The sequence below is a fragment of the Pholcus phalangioides genome, unplaced genomic scaffold, assembly GCF_987345545.1.
Source record: "Pholcus phalangioides strain wild (caught in Gottingen) unplaced genomic scaffold, Ppha-v1.0 ptg000017l_1, whole genome shotgun sequence".
Taxonomy (NCBI): Eukaryota; Metazoa; Arthropoda; class Arachnida; order Araneae; family Pholcidae; genus Pholcus; species Pholcus phalangioides.
The window spans coordinates 50,189,737-50,213,446 of NW_028301610.1; the positions used below are offsets into that span (position 1 = coordinate 50,189,737).

General features: G+C 40.9%; 3 protein-coding genes across 3 annotated transcripts; all 3 read left to right on the forward strand.

Annotated features, from left to right (window-relative positions):
- The first annotated feature begins 3,610 nt into the window (after nt 1-3,610).
- On the forward strand, nt 3,611-7,183 carry LOC149074052 (uncharacterized). Its single transcript, XM_089247295.1, has 9 exons — nt 3,611-3,914; nt 3,998-4,481; nt 4,577-5,253; nt 5,336-5,683; nt 5,786-6,126; nt 6,220-6,562; nt 6,648-6,770; nt 6,851-7,013; nt 7,088-7,183. The coding sequence occupies exons 2-9, from the start codon at nt 4,005-4,007 to the stop codon at nt 7,181-7,183; spliced, it is 2,568 nt and encodes an 855-aa protein (XP_089103421.1). The 5' UTR covers nt 3,611-3,914; nt 3,998-4,004.
- On the forward strand, nt 7,172-8,467 carry LOC149074053 (uncharacterized). Its single transcript, XM_089246490.1, has 5 exons — nt 7,172-7,312; nt 7,401-7,500; nt 7,600-7,787; nt 7,896-7,999; nt 8,136-8,467. Exons 2-5 carry the CDS (start codon nt 7,420-7,422, stop codon nt 8,423-8,425), a joined length of 663 nt encoding a protein of 220 aa, XP_089102616.1. The 5' UTR covers nt 7,172-7,312; nt 7,401-7,419; the 3' UTR covers nt 8,426-8,467.
- Nucleotides 8,468-15,663: 7,196 nt separating this feature from the next.
- Nucleotides 15,664-16,752, forward strand: LOC149074054 (uncharacterized protein F54H12.2-like). Its single transcript, XM_089247296.1, has one exon. It carries the CDS (start codon nt 15,664-15,666, stop codon nt 16,750-16,752), a length of 1,089 nt encoding a protein of 362 aa, XP_089103422.1.
- The last annotated feature ends 6,958 nt before the right edge of the window (nt 16,753-23,710 follow it).

Sequence of the window (23,710 nt, forward strand, 5' to 3'; positions counted from 1 at the left end):
CCTGTATGTCGAATGCAACGAGCCATCACTGACATCAAGACGCCAGCAACTTTCCTTGAAATATTATATGAAGATGAAGTCTCTTCCAGATCATCCACTTCACCGTGTTATTTTTAATCCCTCATTTCATAGACTTTTTGCTGCTCGCCCTTCATGTGTCCCATCTTACGGTCTTCGTATGAGAGCACTTGTGGAAGAACTACAATTAGACATCAGTCGTATGGCCCCAGTTGCTTGGCAACTGGCACCATGGGAGCAGTCTCTGCCAGATGTCTCTCTATCATTATCATCATACTCTAGAGCCACCACAGCAGATGTCATATATCAACAGATATTTTTCAGGCACAGGGGTAGGTACAATAGGTACTTCCCCATATATACCGACGGCTCAAAGAGCCCTGGGCATGTCGGTTGTGCCTACATCTGCTGTGAGGAGACATCTTTCAAACTATCAGACACATTCTCTATTTATTCGGCAGAACTGTACGCAATCCTTCAGGCTCTACGTCACATACGACGCAAACGCCACCGACGATGCATCATTTATAGCGACTCTCTCAGTGCATTACAAGCACTGTGTTCTTTTACTTTTCACACTCATCCATTCATTCATGCCATTTTCCATGAGCTAAATTACCTCACTCATCATGGTACCACAGTAAAATTTTACTGGGTACCAGGTCATGTTGGAATACCGGGCAATGAAAAAGCAGACAACGCAGCTCGAACAACAACTAACATCGATAATAGCCTTCTGGTTCCTGCCAGTGACCACTTCTCAATCCTCCGAGAAGTGATGCATCGCCGCTGGCAGGAGCACTGGAACAATCAAGTTAACAATAAATTGCATGCCATCAAGCCCACACTTGGCCATTGGCGTTCGAGCTGCAGAACTAACCGAAAGGAGGAAGTTCTGCTTGCCCGGTTGCGCATAGGACACAGTCGCCTCACACAATCATATCTTTTATTACGAGAGAGTCAACCAGAGTGCCCTCATTGTCAAAGTCCATTGACCATTGTTCATGCTTTTACTTGTTCACATCACCGTCATCATTTTACGACCGCTTTTGGTCAGAATCATCTTTCACTTCATGACATTTTAAATGACAACAGCGATGCATCTCGCATTTTTAAATTCATCAAGGCCATTGGTTTTTATAACAAATTATAGTTTTACAATTCATGTCACTGTTTTACTTTTCATGCTGCTTTTTATCATGCGTTTTTTTTTTTTAATTTTTCGACATGACAAAAGGACAATCTTTTTTATAATCATGTGTTTTGGCGCAGTTTGACCAAACTGGTCCTTGCGCCAATAAACCTAAAATCCGAATCCGGCATGGACAACCTTCACAACGCTTTGCTTTTGCACATCAAAAGTCAGGTGGTTGTCCCGGGTTAAGTCCTGACGTTGCTGTTCGAACTTCGGCACAAGGAAGCTCTTTTTTTGGATGTGTTCGACACTTCACGATTTCTTGTCACAAGCTGAGCTAAGTTTAGCAGTCGGTCAATTGGAAGGATTAAAATCCTCGTTTGAAAAAAATATTCTTCAGAGCCGGAAATGGGTGATCGGTGGACATCGAATTCTTTTAAAGAAGAGTATTTTGAACCAGCTTCATTGTCGATTCCAGAAAAGGAGAAATTGCTAGAGCTCGCATGAGATACCCCCCTCTGAAGATTCTCTTCAATGGTGGAATGGTGAACCTATATTATTTTATTAGTCAGTTTTTGGGATCTGCAACGTCCCTTATGGGAGTTGCTTGCCCGGTTCAAAATATCCAGTAAATATCCAAATGACAAGTGGAAAATGATTGCAAGTAAACTTTCGCATGAAATATTATTTATTAAATTCAATATAAGGTTAATTTTAACAATAGGTTAGTACAACATGGAGCCCTCTATTTAACATTAACAGAAAGGGACTGGCTCACCAATTGATGATAATCAACAGTCAAATTTTTATGCTGATCGGACATCCGATGTTGTTAGTCACTTCGACGTAGCTTTTCCCCGCAAGTATCAGTGAAGGCTTTTGACTGTGAAGATTAACTAATGTTTTCGATTCCGGATTCCGGACCTGCTGGGAAACAAATTCAAATACTGTAAACTATTTCATTTTAACTAATTATCAGCTTATTTTCCCAGCCTAAGGCCAATGGATACGGTAGCAAGACGGTGAACCGTCCTACTGGAGAGCTTCAGTTGAAAAGAACAAAGGATGAACGCGATGTGAGAGACAAAGAGGGAGGAATATATAAGTAGTATGGGCCCCACTATAGAACCGGAAGTGACGTCACACTTCCGGTGTTGAGATATAGTACGAGGTGTCTTATCTCTTTTCCGGTGTTAAGTGGCAGCTGTTGTTAATTAAATGACTTCCGGTGTTGAGATATAGTACGAGGTATCTACTATAGTACGAGATGTATAATTACAAATTATCTCTTTTCCGGTCATTAAGTGACATCTGCTGTTAATTAACCGACTTCCGGTGTTTATCAAGTGACCTCTGTTGTGTATTAGGTGACCTACGCTGTTTATCTCTACAGAATGCCGACATCCGGTGTTTATTAAGTGACATCTGTTGTTCATTAAGCGACTTCCGGTGTTTTTCAAGTGACCTCTGTTGTCTATTAGGTGACCTACGCTGTTTATCTCTACAGAATGGCGACATCCGGTGTTTATTAAGTGACATCTGTTTTCTATTAAGATACTTCCGGTGCCTTATCTCTATTCAGGTGTTTATTAAGTGACATCTGTTGTTCATTAAGATACTTCCGGTGTCTTATCTCTACAGACCCCTATATACTTCCGGACCTACCATCGTATAAATAGCGCGGTCTGTGAGAGACAGATACCATTAGCTTTTTCTTCACCGTTCTAGCTTGTTCGCTTTCTCTCATCGACTTCATCATTCTTTCGACTCTGAGCAAGATGGAAAATCGTAATGTAAGTACCTATATATTCATCAATTCTAAATGTGCAGATATCGTGTTTTAATGTAGCGTATTAAATTTTTGTTTTTTTTTTCCAGAATGTTTTCGACGTGGAATATGTGTTTGACAACAATTCATTGCCTGATGGTATTGATTGGGACGAGGTAACTTTATTTAATTCATGTATTCAAAAGATTCACCTAGTATTTTACACTGATTTTTATACTGATGACAGTGCTGTATTTTTTCTAGAATTCTAATCTGTTTGGATCTGATTTTACCATGGACGAAGCAGAACTGATACTGGCCAAAAACCCGTTCTTGGAAGAAATAGATATGAACCAAGCTGAGAAGGTTTGTTTCAGTTGTCTTATGGCTTTTTCTTTTTCATTAGTTTCTTCCTCATATATGTACATACATATATTCTAACATTTATTCTCTCTCTAACAGGACCCCGTGGATCAGATAGGCCAAGGAAGGGATCCTGGCGAGGGTACATCAAGACAAAATACTGTAAGTTTTCTTGAAATAGAACATGTTTATTACTGATTATTTGACTGTTATATACAAAAAACACTTGTTTTCTCTCTTCACATATTCTAACATTTATTCTCTCTCTAACAGGAACCCGAGGATCAGATAGGTCAAGTAAGGGACCCTGGTGAGGGTACATCGAGACAAAATGCAGTAAGTTTTCTTGAAATAGAGTTTGTTTATTTTTGATTATTTTACTGTTTCCCCACAATACTCATTTTCGTTTTTTCTCTTACAGAACACGAAACCATACGTGTTGCAGGAAAAGTCCCGCAAGAAAAATGTCCGCTTTAATGCGGAACAGATCACCTTCACAGCTCGAATACGAACGGAGGCGTTGGTGGACCCGTCAACTCGTTTAATAGCTGCTGTGGCATTTTTGCGAGCGTTGTTGAGGCAACTGATAGACGAGACAACTAGCGGGTTGCACCCCGAGGACCGAATACGGTATGTATTTGTTGGATATTTAGGGACTGGATATTCAAAGTGACGAATTATTTGGAATAATTGATTATTTTCTCCTTTTTCAGAATCGTCATGACATCCGACAATTTGGACCGACCAATCTCTACATCACTTGTTCCAGTGGCTTCGCTCACGATAGAGTCGCTGCTGGCAGTAATAATGAAAGTGCTGCAGAGTAAAAACTCCATACCTCTGGACGACCCTTCTCTAAGGTTTGACGTTATCACAGTCAGATTACCACGAGGAGGGGGCCGACAAAAGATCGTCAATATATCGTCTGACCGGTTGACAAAAAAGTCAGTCATACGTACGCCCGAAGACGGACTCTGTTGTGCCAGGGCGATAGTTATAGGCAAAGCTGTCCTAGACAAACATCCGAAGCTTACAATGATTAGGAACGGGCGCAAAAATATACAGAGGGAGATGGCTTTGGATCTGTATAGAGAAGCCGGAGTACCCGAAGGTCCTTGTGGTTTTGATGCAATCGCCAAATTTGCCGAGGTCCTGGACGTGCAAATATTTGTCAAGTCCTCCGAAGAATTTTACCAGGTAATTTATCATCACCGAGAATTATACTAATATTATACTATACAATGTAATATATGTTTTTATATAATTTCTTACTTATGTCTTTTTTTATGTAGGTGGTGTTCAAGACGGCCAAGAAGGACAAAAAAATATTTTTGTTGCTTCATGGCGGGCACTACGACCTGATAACATCTCCCAAGGGCTTTCACGCATCGAAATTCTACTGTCCGGACTGCGACAAAGCTTATGATCACGTTCAAAAACACAAATGTGCTACGAGATGCAATACCTGCTTCAGCGATGCATGCATCCCCGTCGACCCATATTTATGCAGGGATTGCCATAGGACATGTAGATCCGCCGACTGCTATGCAAGGCACAAGAGTCTCGGAGGCAAGAGCAACACCTTTTGCCAACAATTCTATGAGTGCCCGTCCTGCAAACGGTTTCTCGTGGAAAAAGAGCGGCCTCGAGGAAAACACGTCTGCGGAGAAAAATATTGCAGCAACTGCAAAGTTTTCCATCATGACGAACGGCACCTATGCTCTCTCAAGAAGAAGACGGTGAAGGCCCCCACCGACAAGCTCATCTTCTTCGATTTTGAGACAGACCAGTCAACAGGGGAGCATATTGTCAACTTCGCAGTTGCTCAATATGCGGACGGCCAAGAGACGGTCTTCAGTGGCTACAACACCATCAACAACTTCTGTGCATGGCTGTTCCGCAAGGAACACAGAGGATACACCGCAATCGCCCACAACATGAAGGGATTCGATGGCCAGTTCCTGCTCAAGTAAGTTTTTTTTCCACTATTCGAAAATGTTTACATAAATACCACGTTACTGTTTTTTTATGTGTTGTTTTTATCTTTGTAGATATCTCCTAGAGCAAGGAGTAAAACCTTCAGTTGTGCCGTGCGGATCAAAGATTATGGCTTTGCGGCTGGACACCCTCAAAATCCGGGTTATAGACAGCCTCAACTTTCTCCCGATGGCTTTGGCCAAACTGCCAAAGACTTTCGGTCTAGAAGAGTTGAAGAAAGGTTTCTTTCCTCATCTCTTCAACAGACCAGAAAATCAGGATTACGATGGAGCCCTTCCGGAGAAAGCGTTCTATAACCCGGAAACATTCAACGCCGATATGAAGGCGAAATTCGATGGCTGGTATGAACAGAGAAAAAACGGAAAATTCGTGTTCAAACACGAAATGTACGAATACTGCAAGTAAGTCCTTTTCTATTATGATGTTTTATTTACTGTTCTATGTGTATATATATATATATTATTTATTTCTTCACTGTACTTAATATTTTTTTATTTTTTTAGGTCAGACGTCGATATTCTTCGACGGTGCTGCTTGCAGTTTCGTGAGGAATTCCTGGAGCTAACCGGTGTCGACCCATTCCAATACCTCACCATAGCCTCGGCCTGTATGGCAACGTACAGGTCGAAGTACATTGAGGTGGGGTCAATTGGGATGGTGCCCGTCAACGGTTACGTGAATCAAACCAACAGCAGCCGCCTTAGTATCGAATGGTTGTCATACCTGGGTGAGAAGAACAACCTAAAAATTCACCATTCCAGAAACGGGACTGGAGAAAAAAGAGTGCTTGGTCTCAGCGTGGACGGTTTCTGTACCGAAACAAACACGGTGTATCTGTTTCACGGTAATTACGTTGCAGATTTTATTTTCAAAACTTTTTTTTTTCTACAATTATTATTATTTTTTCATGTTTCATGTTTCTTTTTTTTCTTTTCAGGATGCTATTGGCACGGCTGCCCGCAGTGCTTCGATAGGGACCTGGTGAATCCCAGCACGCAGACATACATGTGGGAACTCCACAAGAAAACATCAGAACAAGAGCAGAAAATCCGTCAAGGCGGGTACAGGCTTGAAGTCATGTGGGAGCATGACTTCAATGCCATGAAGAAAACGGACGGGGGTCTGAAAAGTTTCTTGTTGGATTTCCACTATGTCGACAGGTTGGCACCCAGAGATGCATTTTATGGTGGTAGAACCAGTGCCACCAAGCTGTTCTACCAAGGAACAGCAAAATACATTGACTTCACGTCATTATACCCGTGGGTCAATAAATACTGCAGGTAAGTACTTTAAATATTATTTATAAGTTCGTATGACCATCACATGTATGAAATGTTTTTAAATGAATTTTCCTTTCATTTGCAGATATCCGGTTGGCCACCCCCGGATAATTACGGAGAACTTTGGGGAGCTGGGGTCGTATTTTGGTATCATAAAGTGCAAAGTACAGCCACCAAGAGGACTATATCTGCCCGTACTCCCATACAGGTAAATGGAATGATTTTTTTTCTTATTATTTGTTTTCACATATCATTATAACAGGTACTAATGAGTTTCATTTTTTCTAGATCCGGCGGAAAGCTGACTTTTCCCCTATGCCGTTCGTGTGTGGAAACACTGTCTAACGAATGCCACCACAACGACGAGGAAAGGTGTATTACGGGAACATGGGTTACAGAAGAGCTCAAGAAGGCAGTTGAAAAAGGTTACGTCGTGATGAAAATTTACGAGGTATTTTTTTAATCTCATCACTTTATTACTCTAGCAATATATTGTGTAGTCATATGTTTTAACTTCTTTTCTAGGTTTATCATTTCGAAGAATCTCGGGAAGGTCTTTTTGCCCCCTACATAAACGCCTTCCTGAAAAATCAAGCAGGAGTCCTCGGGTTGGCCGTCTAACTGCGTCACGAATGAGGAGAAAAACTCATACGTGAAGCAATATGACCAGGTTGAAGGAATCCAGTTGGAGCCAGGAAACATTAATATTAACCCCGGACGTCGACAGGTGGCGAAGCTATGTCTGAATAGGTAGCTATCAATTTTTCAACATCTTTATGTATTTTTTAAATATTCTGCTTTTTTAAGATAGAGTAAAACAAACTATTCTTTTTTTCAGCTTCTGGGGTCGCTGGGGTATGCAGGAGAATAAGTCACAGTTGTCGTACTTGACTAAAGCCTCCGATTTTTATAAGATGATGAATGATCCTGCGATAGAGGTACTTTTTTAATAATTATTATGTGCTATGATTCTTCATAAAATATTTAACATGTTCACATTTGATTTCATCAAACTAAAAAATATTTTTGTTTTGCAGGTCAAGGACTTGTATCTGCCAACTGAGAACGTTGCTGCAGTTGAATGGCAGTACAAGTCGGATTTCATACCCCAGACCGACAGGACCAATGTTTTCCTGGCTGCCTTTACAACAGCGTGGGCTCGCTTGAAGCTATACTCCGAGATGGAGAAACTGGGCGATGCCTTGTTGTATTTTGACACGGACTCGTAAGTATCTATAAATTTTTATGAAACTAATTTTATGTGAGCATTTCTTGCATTTGATTTTTCTTTTATATTTGAATTTTCTTTTATTTGATTTTTCTATTATTTCAGAATCATCTATGCTAGCGATGGTGACAATGACCCGCCATTGGGAGATTTCCTGGGACAGTTTACAGATGAGCTCGATGGTCATGTGATTACCGAATTTGTGTCAGGTACCTTTTTCAATTTATTATTTTTCAACGAAAATTCTCATTATTTCATCAACGAAAATTCCCATTATTTTATCAACAAAAATTCTCATTATTTTATCAACGGAAAAATTTATTCTTATTACTTTTATAACAACAGGTGGAGCCAAAAACTATGCCTACAGGAGATCTGACGGTAAAACGTACTGCAAGATTCGCGGCTTCACCCTAAACTTCAAGAATTCGGAAGTTCTCAACTTCGACACTATGAAGGCTCTAGTACAGTCAATGGATTTCTCCACGAAGGTCGTCATTCAAGACAAATACAAAATTACAAGAGAGGTGAAAAGGAGGCGTGTCACAACCCGAGTAGAAGAGAAGAAATACGGCATCGTATATGACAAGAGGGTTCTTCTGCCTGATTTTACAACATTACCTTATGGGTACTAATTTTTTTCTGATTATCGCAATAACGGCGAAGACCTCTACTCTAATGAATAAATTTTTTATTGTTTGTTATAGATTTGTTTCTCTCGTTCTTGTGTTATTTTCGTATTTAATGTTATGCAAACAGAAATATCTGTCATTTACGATGGAGGAGTTGAAGCTTAAACATCCTTTTGGATGTATAGTGTCTGGACCGACTTCTTCGGGAAAAACCCGTTTTGTTTCGAGACTCATAGCCGAAAAAATGATTGATCCATTTCCTATGGAAATTGTCTGGTTCTATGGTATTTATCAATCGTTTTATGAACAGATTTCAGGTGTCGAATTCGTAGAAGGTTTACCTACAGATTACGAGTCTTACATCGGTTCACGAACGCTATTCGTTATCGATGATCTGATGTCAGAGCTAGGCAATGACAGGCGATTAACTAATTTGTTTATTCGCGGAAGCCACCACAGAAACCTTTCTGTGATATTCATCGTTCAAAATTTCTTTCATAAAGGTAGTCAGATGCGAGAAATATCTTTGAATGCACATTATCTGGTCTTGTTCAAAAATCCGAGAGATAGAAGCCAAGTTCAACATTTAGCTAGGCAGATGTATCCGGGTAGACAAGCATTTTTTCAAGAGGTTTTTAATGATGCCTGCAAACCCGCTTACGGCTACCTGTTGATAGACTTGAAACCGAATACGGAAGAACAATTAAGACTGAGAACCGGTTTTTTCCAGGATGATACCTTTGTTTACCTTGATTTCCAGAAGGCATTCGATCGGGTCCAACATGGCAAACTCTTGAAGCGTTTACACGAGATTGGAATAGGGGGCAACTTGCTGAATTGGATAGAATCGTGGTTAAGAGATAGGTCGCAACGAGTTATGGTGAACGGGGAATTCTCTGGTTGGACAGACGTCACAAGTGGAGTTCCTCAGGGAAGTGTCCTTGGCCCCATACTTTTTTCACTTTTTATCGACAAACTCGATCAGGGTATCGATGGAATTACTAGCAAATTCGCAGATGATGTGAAGCTAATGGGGGTAATCGGAAATGAAAGCGATAGGGAGTTGCTCCAGACCAACTTAAACAAGATTGCAGCATGGGCAAATGAATGGAGCATGACGTTTAGCGTAGATAAGTGCATGGTCGCTCATTTTGGTTCGAACAACCCACGGTTCTCTTACGAGTTGAATGGTGTCACTATCCCGGATGCAACTAGAGTCACCGATTTGGGAATTCTCATTGACGAGCGACTTAAGTTTTCTGAACATTGTTCAGCGGTTGTCAAAAAATCGAATAGAATGCTTGGTCTCATTTTCAAAAAGGTCTCTTCGCGTTCTCCTAAAGTCATTCTTCCGCTTTTTCGAGGCTTAGTTCGCCCTGGACTGGAGTATGCTGTAAGGTTTTGGAGACCATACCTACAGAGGGACATAGATTTGGTTGAAGGGATGCAGAGAAGAGCTACGCGTGTCTTTATTGGCACACAGGGCTTGAGTTATGAAGAGAGACTTCATTTTTTGAATATGTTTACATTGGATGAACGCAGGTGTCGAGGAGATATGATCGAAGTGTTCAAAATTTTCAATGGGATGGATAGGATGGACCATGAACTTTTAGTACACCGCCAATCGACTGCTTTTACAAGGGGACACCAGTATCGATTGGTGAGGGACAATGCAAGGTTATGGTGTCGCAGGGAATTTTTCTCCAATAGGGTTGTTAATAAATGGAATAGCTTACCCCCGGAGGTAGTAAATTGTAACACAATTGACACGTTTAAAAAGAAATACGATAAACATGTTGGGGTAAATCGAGAAGCTATCCATTCTTAGAATAAGACAACCATAAGTATTCTTTATGGGCATTGTATAATATTTTATCATGTGTATATATTGTTTGTAATTTGTGTTAATTGCATTTTTAATTGGGTTGCTGTATTTTTGAAACATATGACAACCATATTTTTATGGGCATCTTTTTATCAGCCACCTCGTTGGGCATTTTGCCTGTTGTGGCGTTGTTTTTGTATTTGTATTTGTATTTGATACATATTACGCTTACCAACCCAGATAAATTCATTTCGTGTCGAGCAGCCAAAGTGGTCACATCATGGAAGGGGGTCTTGTCATAGACTTTGAAGGTTTCCAATGTGGTTCGAGAGGATTTATAGTTAAGGAACTGGCTTACTTTTCGTTAGTTGGTAGTAGTTACGGGGCCTATACTTTCCAGCCACCTTATGAATGGTCCGAACTGAGCAGTAAAGAAAGAGCGTCTGCTACATGGGTAATGTCTAAGCTACATCATATTTCTTGGAGAGACGGCGACATACCTTATGACAAACTTTCCGGTATTCTTTCATTGTTATCGGATTCGTATTCTGTTATTTACTGCAAAGGTCAAGATAAGTGCAAGTTCATACAGCGGATGATGGGGAAGCCTTGTTACGATCTCATCGGTTATCCTCAATCTACCTCTCTACCAAATCTCTCTACCTATCCTCTTTACCAAATCCTAAAGTCCGCTGTTTCAAACACGGCTTTAATCATCCCCATTGCGCACTGATCAAGGCCGTTAAATACGCTATGTATATACGAGAAAGAGGTTTCGACTGTCAGTGAGGATCAAGATGTCGAGGTATGCACAACAAAATTTAGAAACTCTTAAAGAGCTAACCTGCTGTAGAGGCAGAAAGCGCACTGAATTGATAAAGAAAAGTAGCAACAGTGTCATACGGGCCCTCTGCGAAGTGTGTCTTAACGTGTTAAAAGGTAACGTTCCTGTCACGAAAACTCAGAAAGCTAAGCTCAGTCGTCACAAGAGGAGTCTGAGAAATCTGTCTAAGAAGAATCTCCCACTATATAAAAAACGGCGTATTTTAGTCCAGAGAGGTAACGGTTTTCTCAGTCTACTTTTACCAGCAGCTATATCCGTTATCTCTTCCCTCATAAATGGAGCACGCTAAAAAATACGTCATCGTGCCGGCAGATAGACATTTGAACGCTGTAGAACAACAGCTAAGCAAGTTAGATGGTGATATCAGCACTGTTCTCAAGAAGAAAGGTCTGAGAGATGATGAAAAAGCGAAACAGTATTTGCAGGTATTGCAAAGGTACCTAGCGCTCGCCGAAAATGTGGATACTAAAAATTTAGGGGAAAAGAAAGAAGATATAAGACCCGATTTTGAGAACATGATCATACGAAAAGTCGCTCCGAGTCAGAAGAAAAGAGCTAGAGAACTGGTTGACACCATGAAAATGAACAATAGACAGCTGTTTTGGAATGAGGATGGCGAACTTGTTCAAGATGGCGTTGTTGTCCCGGGAACAAATATCGTGGAACTAACACGACATAATCTGCGAAAGAAGAAATTTGGAAAAGTACCTAGAGGAAACGAAGCATTTAAAAATTCTGTTGAACAAATTATGTCTTCTCAATGGTTAAGCTTGTAACTATAATACAATAAAAATGTGAAAATTTAGAAAACTTGTGTTTCTTTTTTCTGGTATATACACTGCTGGCCACCCAAATTGCAACACCAAGAAAGACAAGAGATATCGCAACAATATTTATTTTGTAGATAACATGTTGACCAAGCATCAAATGATTAAATTTATAGACTTCTGTGAAGTGTGGTTCCTGCCAAAATCAGTAGCCAGAGTAGCCGCCATTGTTGGAGATCACCGCTGCCACACGCCTCGGCATTGATTCAAAGAGACTTTGGATGTGTTCTTGGGGTACAGCAGACCAAGCAGCTTCCACGCGTTGCCAAAGTTGATCTGGTGTGGCAGCTGGGGATGTAATCCGGGTCAATCGTTGAGCAACCATGGACCACATGTTTTCTATCGGCGAAAGATCCGGAGAGCGAGCTGGCCAGGGAAGCAATTCAATCTGGCGATTGACGAAGAACCTTTGGACAATGCGTGCCACGTGTGGTCGCGCATTATCCTGTTGAAATATGGCTGTGGGCAAGCCCTGAAGGTAAGGAAGGACAACTGGCTCCAACACCTCGGAGATGTAGCGCTGGCTTTTTAAAGTACCGGCAATGCGTACTAGAGGAGTGCGAGAGTGATATCCAATACCGCCCCATACCATAATACCCGGTGCAGGACCAGTGTGGCGGTGCATAACGCAGCTGTTCAGCATCCTCTCTCCACGGTGTCTCCAGACTCGAATCCGACCATCGTGGTGTTGCAGACAGAAGCGTGACTCGTCAGTAAAGACAATTTCATTCCATTGTGCCGTCCACATCCTTCTTTCATCGCACCATTGGCGGCGGAGACGTCTGTGGTTCTGCGTCAAGGGTAGACGAAGCAATGGACGTCTTGCGGACAGACCACTCTGCTGTAAACGGCGTCGAATGGTACGCGCAGACACTGGATGATGCGGTACAGACTGAATGTGCTGTGCTATGGTTCGTGATGTGGCTGAGCGATCCGTCACTGCCATACGCGCAATACGCCTGTCATCACGTGAAGTGGTGCACTGAGGTGGATGCGATCGAACACGTCGGTTCGTCGTACCCTCCTGCATCCAACGATCACATATCCGCATTACAGTTGTTTGGTTTCGTCCAACACGACTACCGATTTCCCTTAAAGATAATCCACAATCTCGGTAGGCCACTATCCTTCCTCTGTCGAACTCGGATACTTGATCAAAAGATGATCGCTGTTTTCTACGAGGCATAATTGATCGTTTTTTTGAAAAAACCACAAGAAAAACACAATTGCCGTACTTCAAATCGTCGAAATCTCCAAGCCTTAAATAGCGCTTTGAAGTGGCGCCACAGGCGCGCGTGATGTGCGTCTGCGCTGAAATTCTAATCATTTGCATATCTCACCTCCGCTAATGCATGTTGTAAATTTCATATTATTTGCATGCTTCCTTCAGGGTGTTGCATTTACGGTGGCCAGCAGTGTATATTCTCACACGATATAATTATACTCTCATTTGCTAATGAACAGAGCTAAGAAACGGGTGTGTTTTAGCGATAACGTATCAATATTCGTAGTTGGAGGCGAGGATAGAAGAGGGTTTTGGCTCGAGGATGCGATAAGATTTAGGAAAAGAATATCCGATTTTGAAAAAATATGGATAAATATACAAGTCCCTCCGAACCGGCCAGTTTTGGCGGAATCAACGCGTTTCACAGGCGACAGAGAGAAGTCGGTAAAAACGTGACTTTGAAAGATGTCAAAGAAATATTGCAGGGTAACGAAGCATATACATTGCGCAAGCCATCGAGGAAGAATTTTAAGAGGAATCGAGTGATAGTGGGAGGTATAAACGAACAATTTCAAGCCGATTTGGTAGACATGCAGGCTCTGAAGAAGGAAAACAAAGGCATCAAGTACTTACTTACTTGTATCGATGTTTTATCAAAGTTCGCTTGGGCCATACCCTTGAAAGATAAAACCGGAAAAGAAGTTACCGAAGCATTCAGAAAAATTTTCAGAGGCCGCGTATGCAAGTATTTGCAGACTGATAAAGGTACAGAGTTCAAAAATAAAACTCTGCAAGTTTATCTAAAATCGATGAATATCACACATTTTTCAACAGAGAGCGAGAAAAAAGCCTCTGTCGTCGAGAGATTCAACAGAACTCTAAAACAGAAAATGTTTAAATATTTCACACATAATAATACGCACAAATACATAGACGTATTAAGCGATCTGTTACATAGTTACAACAACACGTGGCACCGCAGTATAAAGACTAAACCCGTTCTTGTTACCGAAGAGAATCAATCGGTCGTTTGGAATGAACTGTATAAGGATATCTTGAAACCCGTGAAGACAAAATTCAAGTTTGACATTGGAGATACGGTCCGCATAAGTCGCGTCAAAATGGTTTTCGAGAAAGGATATGAACATAATTGGACTCGAGAGATTTTCACTATTAAAGAGAGACTCGAGCGCTTACCTCCAGTGTACAGGATAAGCGACTCTGACGGTGACGTAAAATTTAAAGGCTACGACAGCAAGTTCAACGCATGGGTGAGTCATCTCAAGCGTATATAAGTGACAGTGTTTGCGCATTTATCAGTCATTCAACAAGATGTCGTTCTATGTAACACTCCCCAGCGACAGTTCAGGATCATACTATCCTGAAAACACTATATCCCATTTTGTCACAAGACTGCCATTTCCAATAAGCTTGACTGGTGAATGGGAGTGTGCACTTTCGGAGATTGTTTATTCTCACACGTGGTACAACATAACCGAAAAAAATAATCTGTTCGGATTCGATCTGGGTGATGACAAACTACATGGAAGAAACGTTCCAGTCGGATATTACGAGACAGTTCCCGATCTCTTGAACGGTATGAAGATACCGGCTTTAAGAAACAAAATAGTGTTTAATTACAATGAAAACACGAGAAAAGTGAAAATAACTCTAAAAGATGGTGCAAAACTTTTGTTAAAAACTGGCATTGCGGAGCTGCTGGGATTTGAACCATTGCTGATCGAAGAAACTACCGAAAGTCCTTACGTTGCTGACACAAACGTGTTTTTCCCAGTTTTGTACGTCTATTCAGATATCGTGCAGCCTCAGGTTGTGGGAGATGTGCAAGCTCCACTACTGAGAGTCGTTCGCGTGAAAGGAAAAGATAACGAGGTTATAAGCTCTCATTATGATAGACCTCACTATCTCCCTATTGCTCGAAAAGAATTCCAGACTATAGAGATAGAAATTCGAGACAGTTCGGGAAATCACATACCTTTCAGTAGAGGAAAATCGATTCTGATTCTTCACTTCCGCATGAGACAACTCTTATAAAAACACCGGTCTTATCGACCTATTATCATTTACGAACTAGATACGAAAGATGAAGGTTCCATACCATTGTTGCACTGAACAGTTTGAAGACTATTATGTCCAACAAGCCGGCCAAGGCCTGCCGTATTATTCGGGCGTTGTAATGCAGAGAGGATATGGACTAGGAAACATATTCGGCAGTCTTTTTAGAGTAGCCTTACCTTTTCTAAAAAAAGGAGCTAAAACTGTTGGCAAACAGATTTTACGCTCCGGTGCTGATATTGTTGATGACGTAATGAAAGGGGAAAACGTCAAAAAAGCAGCGAAAAGAAGAATGGGTGAAGCTGGAAAGATACTGACGGAGAAAGCAGTGGCCAAGACTCGGTCCATGTTTGGAGCGGGACATAAAAGGAAACGCAAGAAGGTGAAACGCATCATTTTAGCCAAACGACCCAGCGTGAACACACACGATATTTTCGATCCGTGATGGCTTTTCTCTTGAAGGATTCTCCTCAACTGGCAAAATCTGAACTCAACCTTTTCACTCTACCTGGAACTCAGACTACGATAGAAAGTGGAAAATGGGTTACCTATTACCCAATTTCAAACGTCTCCGATGGTGGCCCACTGGAATTTAACATTGGCGGAAGTGGTGACGAGTATCTGGATCTCTCTCAAACGTTAATTCATGTGAGAGCTAAGGTCGTGAAAGGCGATGGAACTTTTCTGGATAAAGAGAGTAAAGTCGCCCCTGTGAACCTATTCTTGCAATCCATGTTTTCCCAAGTTGATGTTTCCCTGAATGACCGTCTGATATCATCTTCCAGTAACACGTACCCCTACCGAGCTATGATAGAAAAACTCCTGAATCACGGAAACGAAAGCAAAACCAGCCAACTGACTACAGAACTCTTTTACAAAGACACTGCCGGAAAAATGAGTGATGTGGACCCGAAGTCAGAGGATCCCAACGAAGGTCTAATACAACGAGCAGCGTTCATCGAAGAAAGTAAGACCGTCGACATGATGGGTACTATTCACGGAGACATATTTTGTCAACAGCGACTCCTACTGAATCTTGTCTCTCTAAGAATAAAAATAATACGTAGCAAGCCGGAATTCTGTCTCCTTTCACCAGACAAAGATGCAAACTTCAAAGTCATTCTCCGTGACGCCTGTTTATACATAAGACATGTCAAAGTGTCTCCTGGTGTACTTGTGGGACATGCGAAAGCTCTGAGCCATACTCCAGCCAAGTATCCGATAGACAGAGTAATATGTAAAGTTTACTCGCTACATCAGGGTAGCATGTCGTGGGTTCAAGACAGTGTCGTCGTTGGACAATTACCCAAGAGAGTGGTAGTCGCTTTAGTAGACAACGACGCTTTTTCGGGATCGTATAGCAAATCGCCGTTCGAGTTTAAACATTACGATCTTAACTTCATAGCCGCGTATACTGACGGACAGCCAGTACCTTTCAAGCCTCTAGAGCCCCAGTATGATCAAGGCTTATATGTCAGAGCGTATCATAGTTTGTTTTTAGGTACTGAAAAAGCATGCCAGACAGGGGTATAGACATCTCTCGAAGTGAGTTCCCATTGGGGTACGCTATCTACGCCTTTGATCTCAGCGCCGATCTCTGCCAAGGTGATCATTTCAATCTGATCAGGCACGGCAACCTACGACTGGAAACAAAGTTTAAAGCCCCGCTTGTCCAACCAGTCTCTGTCATTGTCTACCTGGAGTTCGACAACGTCGTAGAAATAAATCGGGCACGAAACATCCTCCATGATTTCAGCAGTTAATATATGTATTCGTCTCAAATAAAAACAATTTTAGAGCGGGAAACACCATATTTCATCGGCGTGTTTCCATGTGACATGTTACCTGTGCATATTCAAACTTATCCGGCGTCTTTAGTTGTGAACGCAGATAAGCATACAGAACCTGGTTCTCACTGGATGGCAATCAACATTCCGGATAAGAACACCTTGGAATTTTTCGATTCTTACGGACAGAAACCAGAGACTTACGGAAAAGAAATTGCATCATTTACAAGAAGATATAAAAACATTTTATGGAACTGGACTCCTCTACAATCACCTACCTCCAATGTATGTGGACAGTATGCTGTGTTCTTCGTGATACAGAGAAGTAGAAATGTAAGTTTAGAAAGTATTGTTAAGAAACTAAACAGAAAAGGAAATGATTTTGCTGTTTATCAGTATGTGAAAAAACATTTTGCTGTACGAATGTTTTTCAAAAAGTAATAAAGAGATTTTGCCGATACATTTTGTTGTCTTTTATTTCTGTCGTTTGAAGTTTTTTTTATTAAAATGTTATGTGAATAATCTTCACGCGTAGTAAAATGAAACACAACTAGTTCATTCGGTACAAATATTTATTCATATCAAGATATCGATTGCATGCTCGATAAGTTTATACATCTGTCTGGAATTTAAATTTATTCCTTTTATCGTCGGTGTGTAATTGACAAAAACACGAATATCATAAATTGTATTACATCTCGTGAAAAAAACACCATCACCAAGAGATTCGGAACGGGAACAGTTTCCTCTAAATTTAAAGCTTGGGTCGTCGTACGCAGTCAATGCAAGGCTAGATAAAGTGATAATTATAATCACGGACACAACGATGATCCCGATTAAGGCTTTTCCGGTTTCTTCACGGCTAAAAACTTTTCTCTGGGCCGTCACAGCGATATCCGTCTCCTGTTGCATAATGGAACACTCTGTACTGAGAATGAAAAGAAAAATGACGACCGATCCCCCGGAAGTTTATAGCGACAAGGTAGCAGTAGCCAATAGCGATAAGGCACCGGAAGTCGGATAATTAACAACAGATGTCACTTAATAAACACCTGAATAGCGATAAGACACCGGAAGTCTCTTAATCGAAAGCAGATGTCACTTAATGACCGGATGTCGGCATTCTGTAGAGATAAGCAACGGAAGTCACCTAATACACAACAGAGGTCGCTTGATAAACACCGGAAGTCACTTAATGAACAACATATGTCACTTAATAAACACCGGATGTCGGCATTCTGTAGCGATAAACAGCGTAGGTCACCTAATAGACAACAGAGGTCACTTGATAAACACCGGAAGTCGCTTAATTAACAGCAGATGTCACTTAATGACCGGAAAAGAGATAAGACACCTCGTACTATATCTCAACACCGGAAGTCATTTAATTAACAACAGCTGCCACTTAACACCGGAAAAGAGACAAGACACCTCGTACTATATCTCAACACCGGAAGTGTGACGTCACTTCCGGTTCTATAGTGGGGCCCATACTACTTATATACTCCTATTTCACAAGAAATTTGGGACCACTTGTCCTCGCAAGGCCTTTTCGCCTCAACAAAAATATCGTATTTACATATTCATGCGTCACTATATTATAAACATTACAATTGAATTATTACATTGGAATCTGGCAACATAACACAATCTGGAGAGCTGATCAGATTCTCCCGATTATGTAAACAATACCAACAAAACAATAAGAAATGAAATGTTCCGACGGAGGTCTGCAGCAACCCGCCGAAAACAAGTGAGTACAACACTATATTTTCCGTACAACGAGACTTGTAATAACTCCCCCGGGAGGTTCTTTAATAAAAATAAAAATATTTAACCGGGCAAACCCTTAAGCCTAGCCCAAACTATACATAATCTGGACCAGACCCCTCCACAAAAATAGCGACATCGTCGTCATGAGGGAAATTAATTTATGTGGGACATTAGTAGCCCGACCTCTTGCCCGTTCTCGTTCGACAGCCGAAAGACCCCACCCGCCGACTGCCGAACTAAGCGAATATTCTGGCCCTTACCGGTTTGCCAGCGGGTCCTCGGGTGGTTTCCGGTAACTGAGAGGTCCCTGGGGTCTAAAATAAGAAGGAATTTCCCACATAACGACAAGATCACCATTAACGTAGAGGGATCGGATCCCGATACGCCGCGGTGACGAATATGTTGAACTTTCTATAAAAGCCATAATATTTTTGTTGCCGTTTGTTAACACGGAGTTTGTCGGACGGGCGTTTTCTGCGTATACTTACATAAAAAATGAATGTAGAAGCAAATTGAACGCATTTGAGTTTGCATTAATCCTCTTTTGAGCCTAATTTTTCAAAACTTTGTAACTCAATACAGTCCCAAACATCACATTAATGTTTTTCCCAATCCAGTCTTTGTGTTAATTTGTTTGCTTACTTGAAAAATAAAAAAAGCTAAATAATTAAAAAATACACCATTTAATTTAATTCAACGTGTACCTATTTTAGAAGTTTTTCGAAAACTGTAACAAGTGAAACAGATTGTGGGGGAAGATTCGGGGTTGGCGTATGCGGAAAGGAACCGAGCCAGCTGGGGGTACGCGGACTTAAAAAGATTGGGAACCGCTGCTCTAGTTCGATAGCAGTAGTAAAATATAATGCTTACTTTTTCTCTAAACGTTTCCTTCGGCGTCAACTCTATTTGGTCTCTGACGTCTTTATATTTTAATTATAATCCTTATTTTTAATATTATAATTCGTTTAAAAACAATAAAATCGCCGACCTTCGCAGTTTGTAACTAACTACGTGACTTTCTCTCTTCCGAAAATGGCCGTCTCCATTGTTGACGTTCACTGACAACGAACACGGGAGGGGGGGGGGGGAGAACGCGTCATGTCTTATACCGTTCTTGGTCGTTGTCCGTCGTCATAAATGGCAAGTGCGACATTATGATGGGGGAAAAAACTGGATTATTTCAAAAGAAACTAATTATCGTACAAGATATTCTACTTCGAAACGAAATGCTGTAAAAATGAGAGTAAATTTTGTATATAGAGAAAAAACGAAGATATTTTGGCGTTTATTGAGTGAATACATTTTTATTATACCGTTCGGTATCGGACCCGTAGAAATTTCCGACCTCTTTCCGACACGCAGTATTCATCCGACGTCGATCCGACGTCCTGACGATACCGTTGTGCTGCCGGGGAAGTTAAACGCTTTTTTTCCCTCACCTAGCACAACTAGTGTTAAGGCGCGTATACACTAGCGCACCGATCTTGCAACGCACGACCCCCTGCAGCGGTTCTAATCCGCTCGTAGGTACACAAATTCCCTTTGTGTTCGTTGAAAAAACCGATTGCAGGTGGGTCCAGTGAAAACAGCTCAAGAATCGTTCACGACACCGTACAAATTACTGAACAACCAATTGTGAATGCTTTCATTGCTTGATCCGCGCGCTAGTGTATAAGCGCCTTTACACAGCCAATGGATCAAGGAGTGATTCGCAACGTGAAAACAAATTACCGGAGCTTTGTAATGCAATCACTGCTGACAAAGATGGAAAATGCATCAAATTTATCTGAATTAACAAAATCTATCAACGTACTTGATGCGATATTGTGGCTTTCGAAAGCATGGAAAAAAAAGTTGATAGTGGAAACCATAACTCGGAGAAATCAATTCAATAGAGGAATCGGTCAATCATGAAATTGATAATCCATAACACGCATTAGATGCAGCAAAAGTAGGATTGCGTGCAATAGATTTCGTAACAGTATATGATGAACTAGCAACGGTAGCAACGTACAAAAGCTGTATTAGAACCAGTGCCGTCTTAACGCATGGGCCCACCCGGGCACGGCCCGGGGGCCTCAAGAGAAGAGGGCCTCACAAACATGAAATCCGGTTGAAATTTTTTAGAATTTACAAGGTAGGGCCTCAGAAAAACCACTTGTCCCGGGGGCCCATGATGCTCTTAAGACAGCCCTGATTAAGAACTGCTATATCCGGGCAGCTTACCGATGAAAGCGGCAGTGATGAAGAAGAAAAATCCAACACAGTTGCAGAAAAAAACTTTAGGATAAACTCGTACGTAAGTGCAGTTCAGTGCCTTACGAATTTACAGGACTTTGCAGCTTATAAAAATGACACGGAGCTTTTGAGCATGATAAGGGGCCGTTCAAGTATTACGTCATCATCGATGGGGGGGGGGGTACACACTTAGACTATTAGGTGCACTCACTTTGTTCCAGACTCTGCCACGAAGCTGGGCTGGAAGAGATCTCGGCAACGGGATAAAAGTCCGGTGGCAGAGACCCTGGCGTTCATTCATGTATTGTATTCAGGAAAGCGTTTTATAACGAAGTTTAACTATTTGCGTATTAAGTATGAAATTTCAAATGTGTAGTAATTTGAAATAACATGAAGAAAATTCAAAATACGGTTATAATATGCATGTCACTGTTTAATATTCGTTGGTATTTTGGATGATATTCTCAGAATTTAAGTTTTGCATAATGACAGGAAAAAAAAATAATACTGAATATGTTTTCGTTTGTACCTTTACAAAACGGAGAACCCTGTCTGTAACGGAAAAAATTTTCAGTCCCTTGACGTTCCGTTTTATACAGGTTTCACTGTATTTGATTAACGGCCGTATTCACCAAAGCACAGTTTCAACTGCAATCGCAGGTGAAAGGTTAAATTAAGGATTTTAACCAATCAGTGTCGATCGCTAATCGTTTAACCTGCGATTGTAGTTTAAACTGTGTTGGTGAATACGGCCGTAAAAGAGTGAGTAGGACCGCTTTTTATAGAAGAGACTGTAACGTAGCCCTGATAGAATATCCGCGATTCCAGTTATATATTCTTCGAGTACTCGTCACCAATCAGGCCCTCCAATAACCACTGAAGAAGTCGCACCAGGAAAGAAATCCACACTCGTCATACCTCTACCCTATTCTTAATATGTGAACCTGGTGCTTTCTTGGAAATATCTTTTTACCGCATCGCCACCCCGCCTTCATATTTCGATGCTCAGCTAAAAGTTAGATGGGTGTGAAGACTGAACTTATAATAATCCCTTCCCATTGTAATTTGCTCTTACCTTCAATTTCATCACCTTGTTATTTATCAATTGGATTTTATGTAATTAATTAATGGACCTTATAATGAATTAATGACCCGTACTTGTGCCTTTATATAGACAAAGGATATTGCGCATATAACTGTTTTCAATCACAACAAACATTCGAAATCATTGTTTGACGTCTCCAAACAAGAACCTTTAGAGAAAAAATACACTGTTTGCAACAATGGCATTTCAACAACGGGAAAGAAATGACATGAGAACAATGGAAATATCGAGGAAATACCCCCCATATTTGTCTCGCGGGCTGAAAAGGTCGTGCACATATTATAGGTGGTAACTGTTTTTTAAAAAAATTTACCGGCATTTAAAATGCTCACGAGGAAAAAATTTTGCAATGTTCAAAATTGTTCCCTTCCACTGGCCACAAAATGCGGCCCACATTTGGCCCTCGGAGCAGCATTTTGTCGTGACCCGCCAAAAAACGTTTATCTAGTGGGGTGTATCTAATATCGCGCTTCTAATATTTCACCCACCTTGTAATATTCTTGTAAACGTGACTTTTAATTAGCTGGATATATATCGAAGAGCAAACTTTGTAACCCGAAGATGGTATTTAGAATAGTATCTTGACGGTATTTGTGAATATCGGAAATGTCATGCAGGGCCGTCTTAAGAGTATCATGGGCCCCCGGGCCAAGTGGTTTTTCGGAGGCCCTACCTGGTAAATCCTAGAAAATTTCAACCGGATCTTATTTTTGTGAGGGCCCCCTCTTCTCTTGAGGCCCATGTGTTAAGACGGCACTGATGTCATGTTGAAATGAATAGCTCCACTTGCGTGAAAAAATATTAACCCGCCGAATGCCACAAATCTAGACTGGCCCTATTTCGTCGAGAGAAATACGGGAAAATACGGGACATCGCCAACTATCGCCAAAAATGATGCCAAAACCAAACAAAGTTGCAAAATATTGTTGAATTTACGTAAAAATCACAATGGCGGGAAATGAACCATTACTGCAAATTGCAGTGGATTAAAATGAATTCCACGGAAAAAAACGTTCACAAAACAAATGTGGGAGATTAATATTTTCTCATTTATAGTTGTAATTATCATAAAATAATTTGTGATTTGATAAATAATGTCAATCTTTGACATTATGACACGAAGTAGGCTTCATGTAAAATACGGGAAAAACCGGGACACTTTTGCCAAAAAGTCGGGACGACCAAAAAAAAAACAGAAAATACCTGGACTGTCCCGGGAAATACGGGACACATGGTCAATCACACAAATCCTATCAATGTTTTAAACGAAATGTATTTCGGGTTCCTCTGAGCAGAAAGTCGCCAAAAAAGGAAGATACGATTACATTAATGCGCGGTAATAACGAGGGAAAAGATAGTCTATTTTTTTCCAGTGAGCGGATTCCCAAACTAATTCTCATGATTATTTGTGTTATATTATTTTCAGCTACTTGCGTGTGAAGATAAATACATTAACAATGGAACGATATTTTTTTCATTATTTTTTTTCAAAATCAGAAAAAAATTGAAATATTCTGTATAAATGATCATCATAAAACTCCGATGTATGGGAACTATATTTTGCGGCGAAGGGGAGTACACTCTCTCT

Bases quoted from the DNA above. Each gene is read 5' to 3' on its own strand.
- LOC149074052 (XM_089247295.1), top strand. From the start codon at position 4,005: ATGACATCCGACAATTTGGACCGACCAATCTCTACATCACTTGTTCCA. The intron at 4,482-4,576 runs GTAATTTATCAT...TTTTTTATGTAG, and splicing joins CCTCCGAAGAATTTTACCAG to GTGGTGTTCAAGACGGCCAA. The intron at 5,684-5,785 runs GTAAGTCCTTTT...TTATTTTTTTAG, and splicing joins GAAATGTACGAATACTGCAA to GTCAGACGTCGATATTCTTC.
- LOC149074054 (XM_089247296.1), top strand. From the start codon at position 15,664: ATGGCTTTTCTCTTGAAGGATTCTCCTCAACTGGCAAAATCTGAACTC.
- LOC149074053 (XM_089246490.1), top strand. From the start codon at position 7,420: ATGCAGGAGAATAAGTCACAGTTGTCGTACTTGACTAAAGCCTCCGAT. The intron at 7,501-7,599 runs GTACTTTTTTAA...TTTGTTTTGCAG, and splicing joins TGAATGATCCTGCGATAGAG to GTCAAGGACTTGTATCTGCC. The intron at 7,788-7,895 runs GTAAGTATCTAT...CTATTATTTCAG, and splicing joins TTGTATTTTGACACGGACTC to AATCATCTATGCTAGCGATG.